We start from the raw sequence: 27,518 nt of genomic DNA on the forward strand, positions 1-27,518 counted from the left end.
TCTTCGGTGCGATAAAGCCAGTACTGCGGTCACCAACCCGCCTGCCCAGCGTGGTGACCATGGGCAAAACACATGAGTTCACGTTATTTTTGTCGTAAACTTGTGGAAGCCTATGTCCAGCAGTGGACTGTATAGGCTGTAATGATGAATGATGATATACTCGTAGTAGGGAATATATCCGCCAACCCGTATTGGAGCCGTGTGGTGAATTAAGCTCTGATCCTTCTCCTACATGGGCAAGGAGACCTATGCCCAGCAGTGGGATATTACAAGCTGAAGCGTATCGTTAAAAGTAAAGTGGTAGCTTCATCTTTCTCTTCATCAGTAGTGGGTCGATTCGGAATGTAGATTCTGCAGAGAAGAATCGACAAGAAACTCTGCAGTTACTCTTTTTTAAAAAATACCTGTGTTTTAACATGACATTTATATGATGTTAACTTATCAATACATATATTAAAAACTAGCCGACCCCGCAAACGCTGGTTTGCTATATATGTTATTAACCCCCCCTAATCCCCCCCCCCTATAACTTAAGGGTATGAAAAATAAATGTTGGCCGAATCTCAGACCTACCCGATATGCACACAAAATTTCATAAAAATCGATCCAGCCGTTTCGGAGGAGTATAGTAACTAACATTGTGACACGAGAATTTTATATAGAAGACTAGCTGACGCCGCACACGTTGTTTTGCCAGATATGATATTAACCCTCTTTGTCCCCCCCTATAACATAGGGGTATAAAAAATAGATGTTGGCTGATTCTCAGACTTACCCGATATGCACACAAAATTTTATAAAAATCGGTCCAGCCTTTTCGAAGGTGTATGTTAACTAACATTGTGACACGAGAATTTTATAAATAAGATGTAACGGATCGCTGTCTGTACATGGAAGGCATATGAGAAAAAATATTATTGGGACCTTTATCAACGCAAATAGCACCCAAAACGATGCTTGTTAGAATTTTTGTCTGTTCGTCTGTTTGTTTGTGCATTTGTGCACGCTAATCGCAGAGACGACTTATCCGATTTAGATATGGTTTCACTACTGCACTAATATACTATGGTAAGCTTGACTTAACACTTAGTGTTTGTTTCATGTCAATCTATTCATAAATAAAAAAGTTATGCCAATTTAAAGAATCACATTGAACATGTAAGTACCCTAATGTTTATAGTTCAAAATAAATATATATCTTTTATATATCCACAAAATTATGTCCAAAGTCACTATTCCACGCGGACGAAGTCGTGGGCAGAGCTAGTTACTTATAAACTTTTGACGTGAGATTAAAATTCGTATGTTATTAAGTAATATTTGTAAAGAATCATTTTTATTGTTAAAAAAATACCCTACAATCTATAATACCGTGATTTCTACGATTTTCAAGTAAAGAAAGACACAAGTATCGTGTTTCGTATGATCGATGCCGGCGGCGATAGTGCTGTGATGAACAAACAACGGGGAATAGTGGCGCTTTTATAGTCTCCTCTGATATGTACATGTGTATATTAACTAAAAAAATCCTATATCTCAGAATTATTTTCGACACTACACCTAAACAAAAGAAGAATGAACGAAGTGTTTTTAATGTTAAATATAAGAAAGGATTTTGTTTAAAAAATAACAATAGTTTATTAAACATTATGCATATTATTTTGTTTTGAATAAATTATAGATATATAAATTATTGTTTTATAAAATATCACACACTTCAGCCTGTAATATCCCACTGCCGGGCATTGGCCCCTTTTCCCATGTAGAAAAAGGATTAGAGCTTAATCCACCACGCTGCTCTAGTGTGGGTTGGCGGATATATTCCCTATGTATCGATCGCTATCAGGTGTACATAACAACAACAGGACCGACGGCTTAACGTGCTCTCGAGGCACGGTGGCAAGACCGCACAAAACACCCAGACCAGGACAAACATCTGTATGACCAATAAAAATGTTTGTCATGTGCGGGGATCGAATCCGCAACCGACAGCGCAACTGTCACAAACTAGTGCTGTGATCGTTGCGCTATATATAAAATATCACATATAAAATATCACATTTATATCAATAGCAGGAAAAATAAATGTAAATATTTAAAAAACGTCAAAAATATTGTAAGCTCAGCTCAGCTCAGCCTATTGCAGTCCACTGCTGGACATAGGCCTCCCCAAGTTCGCGCCAAACATCCCGGTTTTCCGCAATCTTCATCCAGCCTACACCGGCAATCTTACGTAGATCGTCGGTCCAACGGGCTGGAGGACGTCCCACACTGCGTTTGCCAAGACGCGGTCTCCACTCCAGGACCCGTCTACTCCAATATATATTGTATAAATAATAATATTGTAAGCCGCTCGCTATTATTTTTATTTTCTTTTTTGTACTCACAGTGCATCAACATTAAAAGTGTATAAACGTAAGCATGTCGCGAATTAATTTAATTTTAATGTTGCACAAGTTTTTTAGATGACTTACAGCTGAAATGTTAAATATTATAACGATATAGAACAGTTGAAATTGTTTAGAACTATAGCAATGAAAACGATACATAAAGATGGTCAATTCTTACTGTTGCATTCATTTTTGCCTTTTATTTGAACTTTATTTATACACAGTATTCTATAAACTATTGTTAATACCAAGATTTTTATATAGATTTGTGACAATATACAGATTTGCTATACTAGTGGTCGCGCAGTAGTCGAAATACGATCATAATTAAAAAATTTAAATAAAAAAATAAAATAATGAAAATAAAGAACCTTTTTTACATTTTTCAATTTGACTACACTCTAACAATCAAGAAAAGAGAATAATATGCGTGTGTGTGTCAAATACACGGTAGTGTATGTAATTTTTTTTATTGATTTAATATATTTTATTCATAATTAAAAAAAAATAGTATTCTGCACTCCTCTATATAAACTATAAGTCCTCCTAAGTAAGTAAGTATTCCTCCGTCCGTGCAATTTTCGTAAAAAGGGTTACAAAGTTTTTGCTTCACGTATAATATACATATAGATAGAAGACAAAAATTCAAAACTTTTTAGTACATCTCGAGAAAATGTTCCCTAACAATGTCACTATCAGCACCCTAAAAATCAAAGAGCCGTGGAACATGGAATCAAAAATATACCCGAAATCAAAAGGAGTTTCCACAATGTTGCTCTAACACTAACAACGCGTGAAATTCTATTGAGAGCTTCAAAGAGACTATAATCCTTGATCTGTGCCAGACAATCCAAAATAAAGCCTGGGTTATTGTTCGTAAGGTATAATATGGGTTGTCATATGCATAAATCGCTCCAGGCACTGTCAACCCCCTGGAACAAATAGGCAATATTATCTACAAAGATCGCCCCGGGACCGCTGATGAGGTGGTCCCGTTAATTATCAAACAAATTATTTTACGGCTGGCACTTGTTGTGCAATCTATTAATTTTTGTCGAAATTCGTGCAAATTTTGCAAATACAAATGAATGGCGATATTTTCGTAAAAAATTACGTGTCAAAAATTATAAATTAAACATTTTAAAAGAAGAGTCGGACATTTCATACGAGTACACACGGCCACAGCTCATGCATGATGTACTCTTGTCTGTAGTACTCGTATATTCTCTTAACATATATTCATAAGTTCGTAACTTCGTCAGTAGCAATTGAAAGTCCAGACTAGGCTGATGCACATGTTGTTATTCCGCAACATGGTGCCTTGTGTCAACTGCTTTTTTTCGTATTTATCTTAAACACCTAAATTGAATGAAATGTGTAGGAAATTATTTACAGTCATCGGTTCACTTTACTGGTTTCTATATTTTCTTCTTGCGACTAGCTCGTTAGCGCAGTTTGTTGTGGCCACAAATCACCCATCTAGTGGCTCTGCTTTTTGCTCCGGGAATTGTGGGATCGATTCCCGCCCTAGTCTGGGTCTAATTATATTTATCAAACAAAATATTTTTAGCTATATCAGTCGGCTGCTATATATAACACAAGCATTGAGTTGCTTACCGCAGGAGCAGACGACTTTGTGTGCATGTTACAAGATATTTACTTATTTATTATTTTTCTAAAGTAAAATTATGTTAGTACAATCACTTACCATGATGATGATCATTAAGAAATTCTAGTATTAATGACTCTGGGCTTAGTATCACGTATTGTTGAGGTTAAATCGCCACAACCTATCGTAACCAGAATTGCTTAATAAGCGTACCGTAATAACTCACAATTGAACTAGTTCTATATTTATTTCACGTAAATTTCCTTTGTTGCTTTGAGAAAGTAAACAACCACAACTTAAAACTAATATAATTGTGTTTGCTCGCAAACGAAAAAAAAAAACCGACTTCAATTCCATAAACAAGTAATACAACGTAAGTTGACGAAAAAAATTAACAAACGGAATTGTCGTCACTACGATTTTCGAGAGTTTCCCTCGATTTCTCGATATCTCCTTTCCAACAAAAAAAAAATGAATTATCAAAATCGGTTCATAAATGACGAAGTTATCCCCGAACATACATTTAAAAAATGTAGATATATATATATATACGGTCGAATTGAGTAACCTCCTCCATTTTTGAAGACGGTTAAAATTCTGTATATTATGTTATGTTTATATTAGGAAATGCTATCTCGATCTTGCTTAATCTCTTTCTAGTAATATCTCGTTATTATTTTGTGAGATCAAATCTTGATACATTTTATAATAATATTACTGATAATCTCATTAGATTCATTGAAGTGCTGTTTCTAAAAATATTTACACTTTATACTTTTTATCAAAGCTTAAGCTGCTTCGTGGATAAACAAGGATTAACAAAATAATTTTAACGAAAATGGAAATAAATAGGCGTTAAAGTGTGATTACTCTGATTCTAAATAACTCTGATTTGACATTGTGTGTTACACAGTTATAATAAAATAAAATAAAATAAAAAAAAAAAATAAAAAATAAAAATAAAAAAGCCTTTTATTCCATGCTTTTGCGTTACACAGTTATAACGTGCACTTATTTTGTATATTTCTTTGCAGGATATGGCAGCAATTCGCTATCGGCTATGTCGAAATCTACATTAGACGCTCACACACATCTGCGTCAACCAGGTCAGTTACACGACTATTGTTATTTTTCTTATCGAAGTACTTGAAACAAAGAAAGGAAAGGAATATGCTATTTCCCAGAATTTAGGATATCAAGAGCTCCCAAAAATCTTTACATGACCAAATATGCGTTACAGGATTTGTGTTAATTTACAAAGATTTTTTTAAAAACATTTTATTAAACTGCGTTCGACTCAGCTACAGTAGAGCTGATTTGTATATGAAATTTATTTTACTTTATAAATACTATAGTGCCTTACGTCTCAATTTGTTTTCATTGTTACCTATATAAATGATCATATCTTAAGAGAGACTGGCTTTAACAAAGTATTTGAGTTGAGAAGTAACATTATGCCATTTTTTTAAGCCGTTTTTCGTCGTTACAGAAATAATAATACCAATGTAATTGTGTTATTTACACTAATTATAGTTACAAAATAAAACACTGAAAAGTTTGCGCAAAATGTTAAAGAAGGATTGTTTAACGAACTAAAATATTTCTTTCATACATTTGCAATGTCCTGGATAAACACTCAGACTGTTTATTGACCACGGTCAGTTACCCAGGGAACACATTTATTTGTTCCTCGGCCCTCGGAACCGCCGTGTTCAAACATATTCTTTTAAGGGTAACACGATCACAAAAGGTCATTCAAATAAATATTTTTTGATATAGCTTTGAAAACGTATGATCTTTTGACCGCATTGATTTTATTAAAATTTGATATATACTATAAGCATTTTATGAAAAACTCAATAATATTAGAACATTTACTTGTTTACTTAAAAATCAAGTACTACAAACAACTACTATCTGGGGGCTAGTTTTTGTAATGTTAATTTCATTAAACTTGTTTTTAAATAAATAAAAAAGTTAATAAAAATCTGTCAATTTTTTTACTAAATCTGCAAGCAAGTATACAGTAGACATCTTGTAGGTAGGAGGCCATTTTACTTGAAACCAAGCGTGACAGCCGTCAGTTCTCCATTTCATTAGACAATGCCGCGCGTTTGCGCGTGTCAGCCGCGTGACTCTTGACACCGGCCGGGTCGGATTACATGCGGCCAGGCTATGGGGATCATGGCTTTTATTTATACCTCCCCCGCACATGGCAAAACATTAAACATATTTTATATTGTGACACACAATATCGCAACTTTATTTCAACGTTGTTTTTCTTTTCACGAGGATAAAAAACTTTAATCATCATAAAAATTTGACAGAATAATATTTTCACATTGTGGTATAGAAGCTTTATATAAGGTTTTTTAATCTCAATGAAAATTGATTATGATTTATACATGTATGTCAGTCAGACAGTCAGTCAGTTCAGCCTATTGCAGTCCACTGCTGGACATAGGCCGCCCCAAGTTCGCGCCAGACATCCCGGTTTTCCACAATCCTCATCCAGCCTACACCGACAACCTTACGTAGATAGTCAGTCTAACGGACCGGAGGACGTCCCACACTGCGTTTGTCAAGTCGCAGTCTCCATTCCAGGACCCGTCTGCTCCAACGGTCATCGGTCCTGCGACATAGATGACCAGCCCGCTGCCACTTCAACTTGCTAATTCTGTAGGCTATGTCGGTTATTTACCAAGAGGATATGGAAACTTGTACGCCGAGACCTCCGCTGCTGAAATACGAGAGAAATTGCTACTCTGATTGAGCAGAATAGGGGGTCCAAAGTTTTCCAAAGACCACTGGGTAGAAGCTTTCTCGCGAAGCTTAAAACAGCGGATGGCAGAACCGTTTGCTGTCACCCTCAGATCCGAGAAGAGGTTGAGAATTTTTATGGACAGCTGTACTCGTCGAGCACACGTAAGCCTGCGACTTGGGACACCGAAGATCCACGGGCACCATTGTTGCGTCATTATTCGGAGTATATCCCGGACTTCGAAGAAGATGAGATTAGTGCAGCGCTCGAGCAGCTTAAAAACGGAAGGGCCTTGGGGGATAATGGACTTACCACTGAGTTCCTTTAAGCCGCAGGGAAACTTGCATTAAAAGCCTTGGCAAGACTCTTTGACGCCGTCATCCATCCAGGAGTGTGGTGGGGCTGTTCTTTAAGAGAGGCGATAAGTCTCTGCTGAAGAATTACAGACCGATCTTACTTCTGAGCCACATCTATAAGCCATTTTTGAGGGTTGTTACGAATCATCTCGCCAGAATACTCGACGAATTCCATCCACCAGAGCAGGCTGGGTTTCGAAATGGCTACAGCACCGTAGACCACATCCAAACTGTTCGGCAGATTATTCAAAAGACAGAAGAATATAATCAGCCGCTGTGTATGGCATTTGTGGACTACGAGAAAGCCTTCGACTCTGTCGAGACCTGGGCTATCTTGGACTCTCTGCAGAGATGTCATATCGAGTGGCGATTTATCGAGATACTGAGATGTATGTACAACGCGGCGACGATGACCGTTCATGTCCAGGACCAGAGAACAAGACCTATTTACGTCCGGCGTGGGGTAAGACAGGGAGATGTAATATCACCGAAACTGTTTACCACTGCGCTGAAGGATGTCTTTAAGACCTTGGGTTGGGAAAACGAGGCATCAACGTCAACGGTGAATACATCTCTAACCTTCGTTTCGCTGACGATATCGTCATCTTTGCGGAGACATCTGATAAGCTAGGCCAAATGTTAGCCGGCCTAAACGAGTCCTCCCGACGTGTCGGTCTCTGTATGAACTTGTAAAAAATGAAAGTTATGTTTAACAACTAAGTCATACCAAGACCGGTATCGGTAGATGGTACCCTTCTCGAAGTTGTTCAGGATCATATTTACCTAGGCCATAATATCCAACTAGGCCGCGACAACTTCGAGAAGGAGGCCGATAGGAGAATTCGTTGGGCTGGGTGGTGTTTGGCAGTCTTCAACGAGTCTTCACTACGAAGATTCCGCAGTGCTGAAGTGCTGAATAAGTCTTCGAGCAATGTGTCCTGCCTGTGTTAACATATGGAGCCGAGACGTCGACACTGACGAAAGGACTGGTCCACAAGCTTAGAGTCGCTCAAGGTGCAAGGAACGGGCTATGCTTGGGGTTTCTCTCAACGATTGGATTAGAAATGAGACTACCCGCTAGAGATGTATGTACTCGTACCTACTTAAAAAGTGACCAATAAAAAAAAATATTTTAATCGTGATCAAATTTAATGAAATTCTCAGAAATTCGTTTTATTTTTATATTCAAATGTCAAAAAATATGAAGAATTATATAAATTAAGTAAAAATTTTAGTAACAATTACCTATATTTAATACACAAGTATCAAATTACGTAGTACTTGGTTAATGAACACTATGTGTAGGTACATAAGATCAACGATTATAGTGATGCATTGATTTAGAATCGACGGATAAGTAATGGTTTTATGTAAATGTTCCCATTTAATACCGTCGAGTAAACATAAAGCCAGGCGCCTGAGTCTACTATTCACAAGACACTAAATCAATCACGCGACGTTCCAGCACGCAACTGCGTTTTACACGAAAACAACTAGCAACTACATATCTCAAGAGCATTTTAACTGACTTTAAAAATAAGGGCGTTGTACTATTAAGGAAAAAGTATTTTGTATGTATGTACCCCGATATATTCGTCGTTTCTATAATTAAAATTCGTATTTCTTAATCACGTGCAAGTATATCGTAGTTGATTATCAAGTAACATTGAGTTATGGAGAGGATTTTATTTTTTAATAAATATCAGCTACCTCTAGTTCCTATATGGAGAGCGAGGCCTTTGCCTAGCAGTGGGAATTTATAATTTAATCAAAAAATTCATTCAAAATATTGTTAGTGCTGGTAGTCGTTGCGTCGCTAAATCATTGTTCTACTTACTATTGTACCACATTTTTCCATCTTTTGAAACATCTCTTATATAATTATTAAAAAAAAAAATAGTTATAAAATATTGTTTTATAAATATTTCAATTGATTGTAATTCAAATAAAATATATAACACTAGCTGTGCTCGCAACTTCGTCCGTGTGGAATTTAAAAAAAAGTTAATGTTCAATTCGCAGAGTAATTATAAAATAAATAAATTTATAAAATAAAAGTATCGTAAATTACTCCTTATTACATCAGCTATTTGCCAGTGAAAGTCTCATCAAAATCGGTCCAGCCGCTTCAGAGATTAACCGGAACAAACAGACAGACAAAAATTGTAAAAAATGTTATTTTGGTTACTTTAATGTTACAAACAGACACTTCAATTTTATTTATTTGTATAGATAAACGCGCTTCGAAATTCATTTTAATTACATTCGATACATGTCAAACAGCTCTGATACAAATGAAATTTATTTGTTGACATTTCTGTTTGTTTACAGACACCCAGATTGCAAACCCAAATCAAAAACTGCTATGTATTGTTGTCACGTTATTTACATTCGTAAAGGTATAACAAACACGAAATAGTCAATTTAATTAAATACATAACAATATAAGGTAGCAAAACAACAGCAACAATTTTAAGCCGCCTTCGAGCTAAAAGCCATTAATAGCCATTTATAGTGACGTAACAATAATTTCGTCACGCGAGATGCGTTCCCTGACGTGCGTTTAATTGTGCTTCAATAAAACAATGTTATTACAAAGTGTTTGCTCGACGTTTGATCGGTCCCACCCAAAGACAAACCGCGCTGCTCAAACAAGCTCAGCAAACAGGGGAGAGATATAAAAAGCGAATAAATAGACTAAATTACACAACATTTTTTCTTTATAAGAAATCATTAAAAATTCTATACAATACTTGACTTTTCTCGTGGTTTTATTATCTATTTGATATGAAGCATTATAAACCAATTAATAAAAATTAAAAAGGTACACTACTGTATGATAAAGGTAAAATTTGAAAATAAAAAATAACCAATTAATAACATAAATAAGTTTAAAAATCGTCATCAATTTATAAACTAAAATGTTTTATTTTTATTATAAAAGTGTAATCCAATTTTTCGCGGTCACGCTATTTGAGAACGATTCATAGACTTTTTTTTTTCATTTATTTTATACATTAAGGAAGGTTCATACGGTAAAAGCGTTTTAAAAATTGCACAAAAATTTATAAAATTCCATTTATAAAATTCAAATTTATAAACGTTTGACAGTTCGAAAACCAAAACAACGTCTGTTTATTCCGCTAGTATGTATTTCAAGGAACGTTTTTTTAATAAATATTTTTTTTATAAATATTTTCTAACTTTAATCTTCAAAACTTTTCGCTTTAAAATCAGTAACAAAACTTATATTCTTAACTCTTTAACTTTCATATTTTAACTCATAAATCGTCCAAATTTAATTTATTTGTAAGTTATAATTAATACCAAGGAATTGAGTTAAATTGAGCTTATAGTAGTAATATTATGAAATATTTATTCCACAGTGATAATCGTTATATTATAATCAGTGTTTTTAGAGGATCACAACTTTGAATTGGCAACACTGCTTTATTTGACAACCCATTTAACAGCTGATATTTGCTTTCTGTTTAGTTTTGGTTTGACTGTTATCTCCACCGCACCGATCAATCTCCTTCGTGTATTCTTCACTCTACGTGACATTGACAGAATCAACTGTGCTCCACTAGCACAACTGAAACCCATTAAACCAATCAATCAATTACTTTGGTTTGACATTTTACTATGGATAGACGTACAACAGCGCAACGCTTGCAAATTTTTGAAATTTTTTATCAAAATAATGATTCTGTTCGTGAAACTTATCGCTCACTTCGTCAATTTTAAGGCGTATATAATCTACCCTCAGAACAGCTAATTCGAATAAAAATCGAGCGTCTTAGAACCAAGTTTACTGTTTATGATAATGTGCATCCTGTGAGATGTCAAACTGTTCGAACTGAAGAAGATGTAGCCGTTGTGCAGGAAAGCATTGAAAAAGACCAGAATTAATCAATTCATCACCGTTCTCAGCAACTGGGTTTATGTCATTTCACTTTGTGGAAGATTTTATGAAAGGATCTTGGCTTAAAAATTTTCAAAAATCAACTTGTGTATGAATTAAATGCAAAACAACATCGTATGCACCGCCAATTCGGCGAATGGGTTGAAGCACAAACTGATATTGATATTGATTTTCCATTCAAAATTTTTTTTCTGATGAAGCCCATTTTTAGTGCGTAAATAAGCAGAATTGTCGCATTTTGAGTGAGGATAATCCACAAGCTTTTATCGGACTACTATTACATCCACAGAAAATTACTGATCGGTGCGCGTTGTAAGCTAGCGGAGTAATTGGTCCATATGGTCTTAAAAACCAATTGTGATCAGAATGTTACTGTCAATGTTAAACGGTATAGGGACATTTTAGAAATTTTTTCCTACCTCAATTAGCTGGCATTAATCTTGCTGACATGTGGTTCCAACAAGAACGGAGCCACATGCCACACAGCACGCGTTACAATTGATTTACTCAAAGAAATTTTTGAGGAAAGAATAATTTTCCGAAATGGTTCAATTACTCGGCCACCAAGACCGTGTGCTTTGAACCCTTTGGATTATTATTATTTTTTTACTATTTAATAAAATAGGAGTTTTTTTTTTCACACAGTGACCACGTCACTTCCATCGTTCTTAAGTAAACCAAACATGTCTCTTTAAATATATTAGGACTAATTTATAAACATTTTTTGCCTCTTCGGAAGTTGAAGAAGCCATGATACTTTTAAATACCCCCAAATTATATTGGATTATTTCTACTTTGGAGTTATGTAAAGTCATTTCGCACACATACACACAGTCTACATCGATAAACCAGACAATTGAACACCAAGTAATCTATATGCATTCGAACGATTATTGGCGAAATACGGTCGCAAATGCTGCGAAAAGTTTGTGAAAATTGTTGTTCCAGATAACGCCGTATACGCAACAGCCGTGTCGGTCACATGGCCGAAATCATATTCAAACATTAATTTCATAAAATTTTGTATGCAATAAAGCCCGTTTCAGTATATTAAAAATATATTTCTTTGTTTTTTTTTTAACTTGTGTAACTTTAAAAAAACACAAGTACTTTTGCATTTTTCATAGAAAAAATGTTAAATTGACTAATATTTTGTAATTCTTAATTCAATTAAATTCAATCACAGTGTTCGTATGATGCAAAGATATAAACAATAGAAATAAAAATTAAAGAAAAGTCTTTTCATCTAAAATCATACCTAAACAATCAAAAGAAATTACCAACCAATAATCGTAAGTCTTAACAAATAGAAACGTCAAATTTTATCTACGGGGTGAACTTTATTGAATCCGAGATTGGGGCTGAAATTGCAATCAAATGGCTAATAGTAGGGTCTCTCTGCTGGACCTAACGGGACATGTATCCATACTCCTTAAAGACATAAAAATAAAGGCTATAACGAGAAATATACTCTTTCTAGTCGTATAAGAAATTCTTCCCTATTTCGGCAGCACGTTAATGCAATGAAATGGAGTAATTATCCATTTATTATCATTTTATTGCTTTCGTAGACGTTCTTCTTTTGTCTTAGGAAATATATGTTATTCTGGAGAATTCCAGATAATTGTAAGATTTCGTAAATTGAAAAAGTACGTACCTTATTGTTTTAAACAAGATGGGATGTTAATATTTTGATTTTTTCGATATGTTTTAACTATATTTTTACTATATCATTTTTAATGTTTAATTGAACTAGACCTTTGGCTAGTGTTATTGATCGACGGGTGTCTGTGGCGTCATAATTGGAATACAAATTTCTTCTTTGACGGCGAGGCCACGTCGGGAGGGTCGTGATTTGGTCTTTTGTGCGTCACGCATTAACTCCTTCGAGCCTCTGGCTACACCCTACTCTATGGGTGTCTCGTCAGTCTAATATCCACCTTATTTGCGTACAAGAAGGCACGAATCTGTATGTCGTTACGCATGATCAACGATTTTAGATTTACGGTTAACGTAATAAGAACTGTTTCGAGTTTGTAAAAAAACACATCAAAGCTGGCAGTTTTATATAATTATTAAAAATTGTACTTTATCTTCTTTCAATAGAGTCTAAAATCGTTTTCTTCAAATAACGGTGGTAGAAAGATTAGTGTTGGTAATGGGTGCGTAATTACAGTAGAAAAGCGGACATTACGAGGTTCATTTGGCGAGCAGCGATAGTTCGAAGGGGTTCCGAGTGCTTTGGGAATTAGCCTCGCACTGATTTCATTTAACTGCAAACATCGTACGTGACACTAGAGCCTCTTTCCAACCACTCGTCAGTGATCCGAGCAATTAAGAAAGCGTTCAGAGCATCACTTTTTATTTTATTATTAACTGTAACAAATAGTTGTAACAATTACGAAAAAGGAGATTGAAACTATAATGAAGTAGTACTAACACGTTCTAATTTTTGTAGCTTAACTTACCTAAGGTTTTCTTTGACAAGAAACCTCTCTAACAAAATCATTTGAGTTATTCTCTAACAAAATCATTGAGCTTATTATTTATTATTGAGTTTGAGTATATGACCTAAAATAATAACTAATTCCTAAATTGTTTATAAATCATGCGAATCGAGAAGAATACCACGTTACCTCTAATGCGTTTCCCCGAGATCGTTCTATTTCGGCGGTAGCTCAATAAATTTCATATGAAGGGTGGTTTGTTTGCCGGGTATTGTTGACCATCGCGGGAGAGCGACAGAGCGCTCTTGTCAACACCGCGGGCGACACATATTGTGCGAATCGTAAAAAATATGTACGAAAATTCCAACCCAATTCTTTTTCATTTTAACATATTTGTTATTTTAACATACATACGACCAAAGTTATTTTTGCAATTCGCGAATCAAATTTTTCTCATCTGTCTGAGATTACTAATACTTCTACAGTAACTTATTTATATTAAGATTATTAATAAATATAGAATTACTTATTTTTGAATTATTTATAACAGGATTCACGACCACGCCTGAAATTCGATTTCCAATCAGACGAATATGAAATCATATCTCAAAACAATCACGCAACAATTCGGGACAGAGGTGCCTCGTCCTACCAATCAGTTGCAAATGGAAAATGTAATCGTATTTCGACAATTCTATTTGGTGCAATCATAACTTCGCTTAACGTTCAGGTGAAAAACGTCTGCTGGGGCTATTCGAGTAATTTGTTCCACCGGGAATGTAATTCAGAAAAAATAACTTATTGCACATAAATTATAGTTTTATTAATTTTTATATAATAATAAATATTTATTAAAAGTATACTAACTTTATTGTACGTTGACGGTTTCAGATTATATCATTATTATTATAATATTGAAATAAAATTTGAAACTATACACAGACATATTCACTGATTCACATAATCAATCGAAAGTTTCTGAATTTGACTGTATTTTCTTATATGTGTTACCTCATATCTTTTTACTGGCTGCTAGTGTCAAGTGATTCCATTTAAATTTTATCGAGATAACTATAGCATATTTAATTGATTATTTTTACAATTACTTATGTATAACTGGTCAATTTAAATTGAAGTCAGTCTTTTTTTGTTTGCTAACTAACGCAATTATTTTACATTTTTTTGAATAAAACACTAAATTTAACGGTAGAAATTTATAATAATACAAAGTAAAGTAACCGATCATATCATAATTTCAACGTAAGTTACGTATATAAAGAAAACAACAACAAATAATATCACTTTAATCACACATACGAAATCTTCTCTATTTGCAATCGATAAAATTAATAAATAAAAAATAAAAAGTTTTTTAAAAGCCAAGCTTTTATTTTTTAATAGGCTGGAATAAAATGTCCTTTAAAACTTTTAATCTACAATATATCATTACACAATGTATATGCTATAAAAGCTTGCCGCAGGATTTACCAACATATGTTGATAAACAAGGAAATTAAATAAGTTGATCTGATTGATTGTAATTTTTAAAATTTTTGAACTAAGTAAATACGAAGACTTAATCTCTAAGATTATTTCAAATAAAAGCTTATCTTTTAAAATATTTTTTAATTTTAAAATAATTTTTAGCTATCGCTGGATAGTTTTTCAGTCTTTTATTCTCAGCAAAACCTTTCCTTTGATACCCACGATGTAGAAAAGCAAAAAGACTTTATCCGTTATCTTTATACGCTATATTGGATCTAGAGAAACCTCACTTTATTTTTCGAATTACTTCCAGTAAAAACTTTCATTTGGTATCCATATTGTACATTAAAAATAGCTACTCCACCATCTTGGTTTTTCCGCCATGATGGATTTAGAATGACGTCATATAGCCATGCATTATCATCCAAACGAAATGTGTACATACATACATGTGTATCATACATTACAAGTTAACTAAAGCTTAAAAAATTCTCACAATTTTTTTAATATCATACAAAAAAAATTTTTTTTTGTATTATTGTTACATATTCAGTAAAACGAACTAAAATAAAATATAAAAATTCCTTGTTTAAAAGAACCCTAAAAAGCTATTCAGATAAGCTAGTAGCAAATTGTTCAATGGTAACCAATTTCATTGAATGAATTTCAACCTTTTGTCGAATCGAAGTGAGTTAGACAATAACCTTTTTTAGCTATTTGAATATTTTCTATTCTGGCTAAACACAAATAAAATAGAATTATATTAATGAAAATAGAATATATTATATTTTGGCGACTCATTTTTATGTAACTAGATAATAGATAATTATAAACCGTTTTGATAGATTTTTAATTACAAGGATTTTCAATTTATTGTCATTTTTCTGGGACCTATTTATTTACTTTCAATTATATTAATTCATAGAAAATAGTAAATATGTTTTTTTCCCTTAATTTCCTAATATTAAAATAAAAATACAAAAGATCTTTAGATAGTATCTATACTAATATTATAAAGAGTAAAGAAAGAAACTTCTGAATCGATTTGAAACATTATTTCCTTGTTGGGACACTTTTCGCGGTTGACATAGGCTATCAAAAAAAAAAAAAAAAAAATTGATAAAAAACAAAAAATAATTTTGAAATTTTCGTTAAATATCCGTACGAAGCCAGGGCGGGATGATAGTTAACTATAAGTTAATTTCAAATAATCATGTGGTGTTTTAAAGTATCAGCTATAAAGACAATCGTTTCCAATTTAACTATAAGCTCCCCTTAGTCATGTTGAAGTGGCTTTTTATCTGATATACTGATATAATAACTTAGGACCACGTTATCTTTCCAACACAAATTTTATTCAATTACATTTGAATTTACAACTAACTAAGGGCCTATTTAACATAATATAGTTTCAGATAGTTATCTGGCGTGTAACAGTATTTCAAAGATAAAAGTGTTTGAGATATTATTTCTGTTTCATCATCCAACTCTACTTTTGTTACACACAAACAAACACACATACACACGAAAGTATTCATGGAAGCCTTTTGGACTGCTCAGCGTACTAGCAACCTGCTACATGGTCTTGTATTGTTAATTTTACACCTGCACTACGTATCAAAAAGCCAGTCTGTAAGCGGTCCACTTCTGGGCAAAGCCCTTTTTCCTTATGGAAAATACATGCGACACGAGGGAGTGTGATTGAAGAGCAATTCATCACACTGCTCTACTACGAGTTGGCATTCCTTACAACGAGTAACGATAACTAACGGCTGTCTATGATAACAACCTCAAATGACGGCTTTACGTACCCGCCGACATACTGTGGGGAGACCACATGGACATGCACCTAGTCCAAAAACACAAAAATAAAATAATTATACAACTAGGTATCTGCCTCGAATGGGAATCGCCATCGCCGCTACCGCGTTTGTCGGCTACACGTACCACTACATCCATGCGGCTTTCATATTACGACTAGCTGCACCATGCGCGCGTTGCTACGCCTTTTTTTTGGTCGCACCAACTCAGAAACCTCTGTGGGCTCATGCACACCACTTTGCTGAAGATCGTGACATGAACAAATGCATAGTTTACGATACTATAAAGGTTATACAGACAAACATTCATTTAGATTAAAAACCTATAAAAAATAAGCGGTACCTACACTTTGGACTTCTGATTAAATAGTTATCAAATAGTTCGCACCTGGAACTTATATGCGTTTGTCTCTAAAGGTTTGTGTATCACTTTAAATAATACAAATATACGCATATAAGCGCTTATACAACGTTTGAGTTCTAGCAACACAGGCTCGTTGGGAAATATAACCCGAGCCCCAACACAAGTAGTCATTTATCATAATCATCTCGATTAGATCGCGCCTCGCCCTACAGGGGCGTCGAACTACCCTCCATTTAACACTTATTTTCAAAATTTTTTTATGCAAAACATGTCTTTTGTAACTGCTTAGTCACCTATGTTGTTATTCATCATTTTTTTGTCTGAATACAGTGGTATTTAAGTTATTTTAAACGTCAATTACTTTTGAAATTCTCGTTATTTTGTTTACACAAATTTAATTTTGACGACAATAAAATATAGGATTTTTTTTGTGTACTAATATTTCATAATTATCTCCAATAACAAATAAATTAAAGATTGCGATTTATAGATCACAATCAACCTCTTTAGAAATTTTAGTACTTAAATTTAAAAATTTAACATAAATACATGCCCAAGTCTGCAATCTCACTTTTCTCTGTCTTCTCTAAGTATCGTTTCTTATAATGAAGTAGGACACTAATCTATATATATGTATAAATGAATGTTTGTCCGTATGTCCGAATGAAAAAAAAATAAAAAAAATAAAAAGAGTAGTATCGCGCGTAGCACATACCTAGTCTATACAAATAAATAAAATTTGAGTGTCTGTTTGTAATATTATAATAACCGCTTTTTATAATACTGCATGCATATGTATACACGGTACATATACCAAAATAACATTTTTTACAATTTTTGTCTATCTGTTTGTTCCGGTTAATCTCTGAAACGGTTGGACCGAATTTGACGGGACTTTCACTGGCAGATAGCTGATGTAATATGGAGTAACTTTTAAAGACTACTTTTATTTAAGAAAATTATTTATTTTATAACTCTGCGAACTAAATAATAACTTTTTTGAAAATTCCACGTGGACGAAGTCACGGGCACAGCTTGTATTATAATAAAATTTGAAGTGCTTTTTTCTAGATAATGAAACTGTAATTTGTGAGACGGTGTTTTATAACATACAAGTGTTATCAACGTACAAACATAATTATATGAGAATAGTCTCACAAATATCTCCAATTATTTCGAAAAAAAATCTTCTACTGCTCTCTTAAGTTTGGAAATTGAAATGACAAAAAAGAAAACAATAAATCACTCTAATATTTATTTATATGCTATTGAAATTAATGAAAGTTTAAAATGCTTTTTGATAACAAGTCCAACTGAAGCTCCTCCTGTATAGTTATTACTTACAAACCATTTTTTATTGTTTGCTGTTTAAATTAGAATTTCAAAACAACTGCATTGCGCATTTGGCATTGTTTATTTGGAATACAGGTTATTTTGAAATTCTCATTGGCTATTTATGTTTTCATGTGTTAAGAATTTCAGACGTACGACACCTCGACCATATAGTGTGACCAAACTATACTCGATTTAATTTATTGAGTTTTATAATAGATAATTAAGAAGCAAAAGCGTTTTAATTTCTAAATAAATAGACAATTATATCTATCTTTATAACTAGCCCATTGGTGCACTTTGTATTGGCCCTGCTTTTTGCTCCGGGGAATGTGGGTTTGATTCCCACCAGTCTGGGTGTATTATTTATATTTATTTACTAGCTATGCCCGTAACTTCGTCCGTGTGGAATTCAACAAAAAAGTTATTGTTCAGTTCGCAGACTTATAATATAAAGAAATTTCTAAAATAAAAGCCGCCTAAGTTGCTCCTTATTACATCAGTTATCTGCCAGTGAAAATCCCGTCAAAATCGGTCCAGCCGTTTCAGAGATTAGCCGGAGCAAACAAACAGACAGATAGACAAACAAAAATTATAAAAAAATGTTATATTGGTATATGTACCGTGTAAACACACATATGAATTGAGTAAGAAGCGTTTATTTTAATATTACAGACACTCCAATTGTATTTATTTGTATGGATGTACCTCTATCAAGAAACACACATGTGTGAGAGTGCGATAAATATGTTTATAGACACAGTCGTCTCTTCCTTAGTTTGAGAACGTAGGGTCTGTGTTGTAGGTAACAACTGACTGACATATACATATTTCTTAGAGCACGTTAAAGTTTCGGTCCTAGTTGTTATCATAGACATCAGATAGCAATCGTTACTCATAGCAGAGAAAATATTTGCTAACCCGCAATAACTCGCAGTGGAGCATCATGGTGGCTGAAGCTATATACCCTACGTGGAGAAAGAAGCCTATTCTCAGCAGTGGGATGTTATGAGCTGAATCAATAATGTACATACATACATATCACACGCATACTCTTAGTATATGTAAAAACCATCCTCGTGTCGTTGATTTGTTTCCTTACGAATTGTTTATAATAATTGTTTGCTGGCAAACGAAAAAAACCGACTTCAATTACATCGACAAGTTAAGTCATAAGACATAGTCAAGTAAATACACATTTTCAAAGATTACTTCAAAAGTTGTAATCAGATCTCGATGAAATTTTAATTTGACCACATGATAATCATCAGCTTTCGATTAAATTAAAAATCATCTAAATCGGTATACCCAGTAATAAGTAATGCGGATTTTCAAGGGTTTCCCTCGATTTCTCTGGGATCCTATCATCAGATCCTGTTGTCCTTGTCATGATACCACACCTGGATTATCTCCTTTCAAACAAAAAATAATTAAAAAATCGGTTCATAAACGACGAAGTTATCCCCGAATATACATAAAAATGTATATATATATATATATATATATATATATATACGGTCGAATTGGGTAACCTCCTCCTTTTTTGACGTCGGTTAGAAAAGAAAAAAACACTAATATTAAAGTTATTAACGGCAATTAATGTTTTGTAATAAAAATTTATTAAAGTATTCGCTCGTATTTTTATAAAGGTTGTGGGTGGTAGAACTCAAAGTTAAAGTTCATAGGCATATTTAATTTATGGTATAAGAAAAACTCGTGTATTTGATACCTATTAATCGTGTTAAGCATCAAAATAAAGACGGTTCCTTGACAGTAGTAGAGCGGTAGTCTGCTGTTGTAAAACTGGAATTTCAATGGTACATAACCCTTCATTATAATGCACTGAAGGCGCTGATTAATTGTATTTTTCTTCGCCAAAAGCTAGAAATGAAAAAATACTTAAAACTTGTAATGAGTTGTGTAATTTAGACTAGTCCGGTCCGCAGTGTAGTGACCCTGTTTTCCGCTGCGAGGATTGTGGATTCGGTTCGGGGTAACGCTAATATTAATAAAATATAGCGAAAGATATTATGTTGTTATAAGAATTATGTTAATAATACAGATTTGTCACTAGAATATCTATGTTGTGTGAGCGCCGTTCAGCTGAACACTTCACTTCTTGATGATGTCATATTTGTATCAACGCATTGGTTTTATCGTGTGGTCCAATGTGTAAAATTTGTAAGGAGCTGGTCCAAGTTGACAAAATAATATTGTGGCGTTTATTATCATCAGGAAGTTCGCCACAGGTATATTCTTATAAATAAAATTCTCGTGTCACCTGTGTTAGTTACCATACTCCTCCGAAACGGCTAGACCGATTTTTATGAAATTTTGTGTTCGTATCGGGTAGGTCTGAGAATCGGTCAAAATCTATTATTCATACCCCTAAGTTATAAGGGGGGGGGAGGGGGAGATTAAGGGGGTTAATCTTAATATATATAAATCTCGTGTCACAATGTTTGTCCTCAATGGATTCCTAAACTACTTAACCGATTTTAGTCAAATTTGCACACCGTGTGCAGTTTGATCCAACTTAAAAGATAGGCTATATTTTATTTTGATATATTATGTTATTATTATATTTCAGAAAAAAATAAGGTGATACGAAGTTCGCCAGGTCAGCTAGTAACATATATGGCAAAACAACGTTTGCAGGGTCAGCTAGTTTTAATAAATTATATGCCCAATTGTCCATACTGTATACTTACATATATATAAGTGAGCTGAGTTGATTGCCATGTCGGTAAAGTTAAGTTCACTGATTTACGAAAGAATTGCCTAGAGGTTGCATCCGGTGTACACCAGCCGAACTTGTAAATGTGTTGTAGTGTATCTGAAATAAATACCTACTTTATCAAGTGTAGTACATTTATATATGGATTATTTACAAGTAGATATAAACAAGAATATCAGTCAATTAGTCAGTCAGTTCAGCGTATTGCAGTCTACTGCTGGACATTCGGCCTCTCCAAGTTCGCGCATTCCACAATTCTCATCCAGCCCACACCGGCAATCTTACGTAGATCGTCGGTCCAACAGGCCGAAGGACGTCCTACGCAGCGTTTGCCAAGACGCGGTCTCCACTCCAGGACCCACAAAATTAGCAAGTTGAAGTGGCAGTGGTCATCTGTGTCGCAGAATCGATGGCCGTTGGAGCAAACAAGAATATGTATAACCAAAATATAAAGTGTACATTTTACTAACATAGTAATAATCTTCTTCATCTGTATTCTGTACCCGGAATTCCAAGCCTGACTAAGTAGTGGATGTCAAAAGGAACTAAGTGCGAACGAACTATTAAAGAAAAACGAACTTCCATAAAATCACCTTTATTAAGTCCCATTTGAAAGTTCTAGCTGTACCTCATGGTTTTGCAGTTTACAGTCTTAATTCCAAAGTAATAATAAATAAATAATAAATATGTATACACACACATACATACACGATCGTCTGTTCCTAAAGTAAGCAACTTAATGCTTATGATATAGGTGACAGCCGATTGATGTAGGTACATTTCTTTCGATAAACATACATATATTAATAAATATATATATTACACCCAGACTCAGGGTGGAAATCGAACCCACAACCCCCGAAGCAGAAAGCAGGGTCACTACAAACTGTGCCAACGGGCTAGTCATAAGTAATCTTATGTTGAGTAAACAGCTTAACTTAGTAATTTCTCTAATTATTTCCACAAATTTTCGATTTAGAGCTGGGGCGATACACAAGGAAATCATCTGCAAAACAAATCAAGTACATACCTCTAGGTAATAACGAGTCTAGCTTGTCTATCTCAGTTTGTGTAAGACCCGATGGTCCTTGACGAGAGTACATTGCTTGATTAGCAGGTATCGCCTTCCAAGCATCGCTTCCGACTTTAAATAATGCTGAAATATATTTTCTTCATAATAATGTAATATATTAAGTAATCTTATACTATTAAACGAGCAATTCTTGTATATATATATCTATATAATCTGAATCTCGGAAACGGCTCCAACGATTTTCATGAAATTTAGTATGCAGGGGATTACGGGGGAGATAAATAAACCTAGCTAGGATTCATTTTTAGAAAATGTCGTTTTATCCCTGTTTTAAGGCAATGAAAAAATGGCTACAATATCGTTAGAATAAGAAAGTAAATTTCGCATTTGTCAATAAAGTTGTAATAGCTCAGGGGAAATCGGCCGATCGCGCTCGGCCGAAAAGATCATGGTTCGAATCCTCCAGTTTTCCAGATCGATTATCGTTTTTTTTTTCTTTTTTTTTTTCTAAAAAAAATAAAATCGAAAAATATTAATCATATTTTATCAATATGTAATTCGTATTTAAATATGATTTTCAAAAAACACGATTTACTAAAAATACCGAGCTAAGCTCGGTCACCCAGGTCCTTTATTATTAATACTAATACAAGCTGGTATCCGCTTAAGATAATTCTCCGTCTGTTCTAGAAAATATAAGTTATCTGTGGAAACTAATTTCCTTTATATCCTAAATATCATCATTTTTTTTAATGAAAATATAATAAGTAATTTAAACATATACAATATTAGTAGTTAATTCATTATAAATCTATTATAACTTTTAAATTAAATGAATTTAGTTTTTAATATAATTTTTTTTGTGTGACACTCTCTAGGTGAATACATGTATAATAACAAACTCTTATGATACGATTAAAAGAGACGTGATAAGGGAGAGACGAGAGACAGAGATTTCCGGCGTAGGCTAGATGAGTACTGCGGATAACCGGGATGTCTGGCGCGAACTTGGGAATGGTCAGCAGTAGACTGCAATAGGCTAAAATGACTGACTGACTGACTGGCTGATTAAAATCTGACTGTCAGTAATAATAAACTATCGCAGTATTTTTGTATTTTCTCTTTTTAATGATCATATAAAGTATAATATATATGCCGCGTTGGCGCAACGGTCACAGCACTGGTTTGTGGCTGTTGCGCTGGCGGTTGCAGGTTCGATCCCCGCACATGACAAATATTTGTATTGGTCATACAGATGTTTGCCGTGGTCTGGGTGTTTATGCAGTCCTTGGGTCTCCCCATCGTGCTTCGGAGAGCACGTTAAGCCGATGGTCCCAGTTATTATCATGTACACCTGATAGCGATCGTTACTCATAGTAGGGAATATCCGCCATCCCGCATTGGAGCAGCGTGGTGGATTAAGCTCTGATCCTTCTCCTACCTATGGGCCTATGCCCAATAGTGGGACATTACAGGCTGAAGCGTTTATATATAGAATATAAGTTACTAAACGTACCACATAAATTGAAAAACATATTTATAAAAGTAATATTTATTGAATAACCCAGCACGTTTGGCCATCAAATAAAATATGTAAAAATATGTATCATCTTACCGAGGCCCAACAGTATGAAAAAATAGTAACCATTCATTTTATTTTTTAAATCAATTTAAGTTAAGTACAAAACCAACCTCTTTGGGTAGATTAACATAATTAAATTTAACTTGTTTGTTGAAATGTACACGGTGTGTTTTGTTTTCCTTGGTATTTTGTAAACAACATACCGGCGAAGCGTGAGACGTAATATCGGTTCAATTTATAACATACAACAAATATACCGAATAAAAAAAACATATTTTTAGCTATGTAAACCTATATCATATTGTCCGAGGTTAATCTTGAATTTGACTAACTTTAAATTATTTGATGCTATAAACATTTTGTGTCTATAGCCATTATGGCAGTAAGAATATATACTATATGTATATATATAGTAACACCCCCACTCTCCCCGTGGGTGTCGTTAGAGGCGACTAAGGGATAACACCTTAGCTTAAAAAGCCGATCGATGGCGGGATAACCATCTAACCGCTAGGTTTGAAATACACAGGCCGAAGACGGGCAGCAGCGTCTTCGGTGCGACAACCCTGCGGTCACCTACCTGCCTGCCCAGCGTGGTAACTATGGGCAAAACACATGATTTCTCGAACTTGTGGAGGCCTATGTCCAGCAGTGCTGAAATGATGATGATGATGATGAAGATAACCATTGTGATATACATTCTGTACCCTTTTCTAGTCTATATAATTATAGAATACTGTACTGTGTATTGTTGTTATTTAAAAAAATTAGGAATTAAGAGAAGGAAAGAATGTGCTTACTTTCAATTTGGCTGACTGTGCCCATGTTCACGCATTGTCAGGATCATGGTACATTATTCAGGGACTAACAACATGATGCCTTCAGAATAGTAAAATTTATAAATCAAAAATACCTTTTTTGCGAAACATTTGATTTTAATTTTTTCTACTAAAAAAAACCAGTATTGTACATTTTATTTTTATTTTTATTTTTATATAGTTATCATAAATAAAAAAGGGTTTATATATTATTTTATGTGGCGTTAAATATTCTTTAATTAAGTATTTATTTCATAAAGCCAGTTCAGGTATTTTTGAAGACATTGAAGATTTTTAACCGACCCATTTTCTTTGCGGTCCAGTTTATTTAGTGTTTTACTTTAATTATTAAATAATTAATTAATTAAGAAATAATTCCGGGATAAATAGTAGCTTATATGTTGCTTCATAATCTCCTCTATCTTGTAGTAAAAACTCCATAAAAATCGGTTCTGCCGTTCCGAAGATTAGCGCGGACAGATAGATTTTTTTTTAAATCGATATGTTTTAATGTCGTGTGATGAACTAAATGCATTTGATTAAACATAGGTAGGTACTTTGGAATCACAGACAGAGACTTCAATTCTATTTATATAAGTATATATAGAAGTGTTTTAAAAACAATCAATACGTAAATACAAAACAAATGCTACAATATTTCTTTAACAGTCATCTATTCTATATCATTTTTACAATTTGTCGGTCTCCTGAGATCAGAAGAATGGTTAATTATATACATCAAATCACCATTTTGTTTCTCTTCGGTAAATATATAAGAATTGCAATTGATATAATACATCTTTTTTTTATAAAAGTTTATTAAAATGATGGAAACCAATTTAGATTTCTTTTTTTTTATACAGTTAGTCATAATTATTGCTGGCAGTATTTCACACCACTGAACGCTTTAACTTTAACAGGCTCTCCGCCAGATCAAGGTAAAAAGAACACGATTTATAGATTCAAGACGTTCTAATATTAAACTTTTATTCTTAATTTCTAATGTCATTGTAATATGAACTAAAAAAATTTAGACAATAATAGTAAGTGCATTTAATTAAAATAAATTGTAACACACACTGTTGTTAGCTTTTCATGTTTTTGTTTTTGTAAGTAACAGTCCTATTCAAACGTGGCTTTATAAAGTAAATATTTTTCAATAATAAATATTTCTCAAAAATATCCATTTTAGAAACAATTCACAGTGAATACACTTTTGGCCATTGCAAACGACCTGGTAACAAGTTCTATGCGCACGTACATAAAGATCATATGGATGTTTTAGGAAAGTTAATAATAAGGGTGAGTCCTTTAAATTATTTTGAAAGTAGGTATTAGGTAGTTTTTAAAAATATTTTCATAATAATATAATTTAATTTGAATAATATAATTCAATTTGAATATGAATTTTAAATTTCATAAAATTATAATTTATTATTTCAGATTTATTAAATTCATACGATTTTTTTTTTTTGTTAAGTTCATCTATCAACCATGATACGTATTAATGATTAATTAAGAACAATTAGACTGACAGATGTCGTCCTGTTTTGCGAAATGTAAAACACTTGTAATTAAAATTAATTACAATTAAATTGAAGTACTTTTTGAAGTAAAACTTCTTTACGCACACTTGACTTGGGGAGTAAGCTGGTGAATGCGTGACGTGAACGTTACGAAAAGTGTGATCGGACGAGGCGAACAGAAGTTAACAGGGAGATATAAGTTAGCGAAGATAGAAAGAGAGAGAATTACGTTTCGTCTATTACTGTAGGAACTAAAGAAGTTTTACTTCGTCGTGTGGTGTAAAGCCTATTCGTTTTTTTTTAGTTTACCGTACTTTAACATAGTAGATTTTTTTTTCAATCCTCTCGAGTTTTGCGTATTTCATTTAGTAATACATATATATACTTCTTAATTATTCACAGGGATGGCTGGATATACCAAGGATGCCAACGTGCATTGTGATAAGAGCCACCGCGTATGAAACAGACTTATTCCGGAGTACGGCATATAACTTTCAGATATGTGTACCGCGCATAACATATTGTCACACGCAAAAGCGTTACAAATATTACTATTACGAGTGGTACTTGCCCTTCGATATGGTGGGTGGTATGAATTGGGATCTATATTTCTTCGGACCCGATAGCTTATTTTGGCAATAATAGATACACCAAAATATATATTTTTTTTCTTTTTTTTTTGTTATATTTCTAAATAGGTTTTACTTTTTTATTTATAAAGTTTTGTTTAAGAGAAATATAATATATATCAAAATGTTTATTAAATATTTAAACCGTATTTTAAAATTTTTATATTTTTCTATTATTTTACTATTATTTTTAGTTTTAGTTACCAAATGGTATCTACCATTATATAGCAAACATTTAATTATACTGCTGGCTTATAACAATCCAAAATTCATTAGAAATTAAACATAGGCATTATCGAAACAGCTTTGTAGTAAAGTAATCAATACAATCACGTCCAAACAACGGTTTATCAAATATATTTTTTACTTTCCTCGGTGCGACTCCCTTTTCATAGTTTGAAACACGAATCAAAAAACCATTTATGGTATATTCAAATCTATTAGTCGTAGGGTCGATTCGTCATAGCTCCTTGCTTTATAGCCCAACAGTAACACGAGTGCCATTAACAATTACTTTATTATAATATTAACAAAGCCGCGAACAGTAGTTAGGGGACGCTTTTGTTTCAATTTCATTGTGTAACTATCGCTAGAGATACTTAATATTTAGATACAGGCTAATTTGGGTCTTATCTTGACGTAACTGTGGTCAATTCCGCTTATAACAGTTTCAAACATTCGACCATCGTTCCGTATAGTAGGTA

General features: G+C 33.6%; 1 protein-coding gene across 1 annotated transcript in view; it reads left to right on the plus strand.

Annotated features, from left to right (window-relative positions):
* LOC123668514 (DNA-binding protein D-ETS-3) overlaps positions 1-27,518 on the plus strand; it is an 83,651-nt gene that overhangs the window by 44,392 nt on the left and 11,741 nt on the right. The window contains exon 5 of the mRNA XM_045602249.1: positions 5,034-5,105. Within this exon, the coding sequence (XP_045458205.1) occupies positions 5,034-5,105 (72 nt within the window). The remainder of the gene's footprint in view (positions 1-5,033; positions 5,106-27,518) is intronic.

Source organism: Melitaea cinxia, chromosome Z (assembly GCF_905220565.1).
Source record: "Melitaea cinxia chromosome Z, ilMelCinx1.1, whole genome shotgun sequence".
NCBI classification, from domain to species: Eukaryota; Metazoa; Arthropoda; class Insecta; order Lepidoptera; family Nymphalidae; genus Melitaea; species Melitaea cinxia.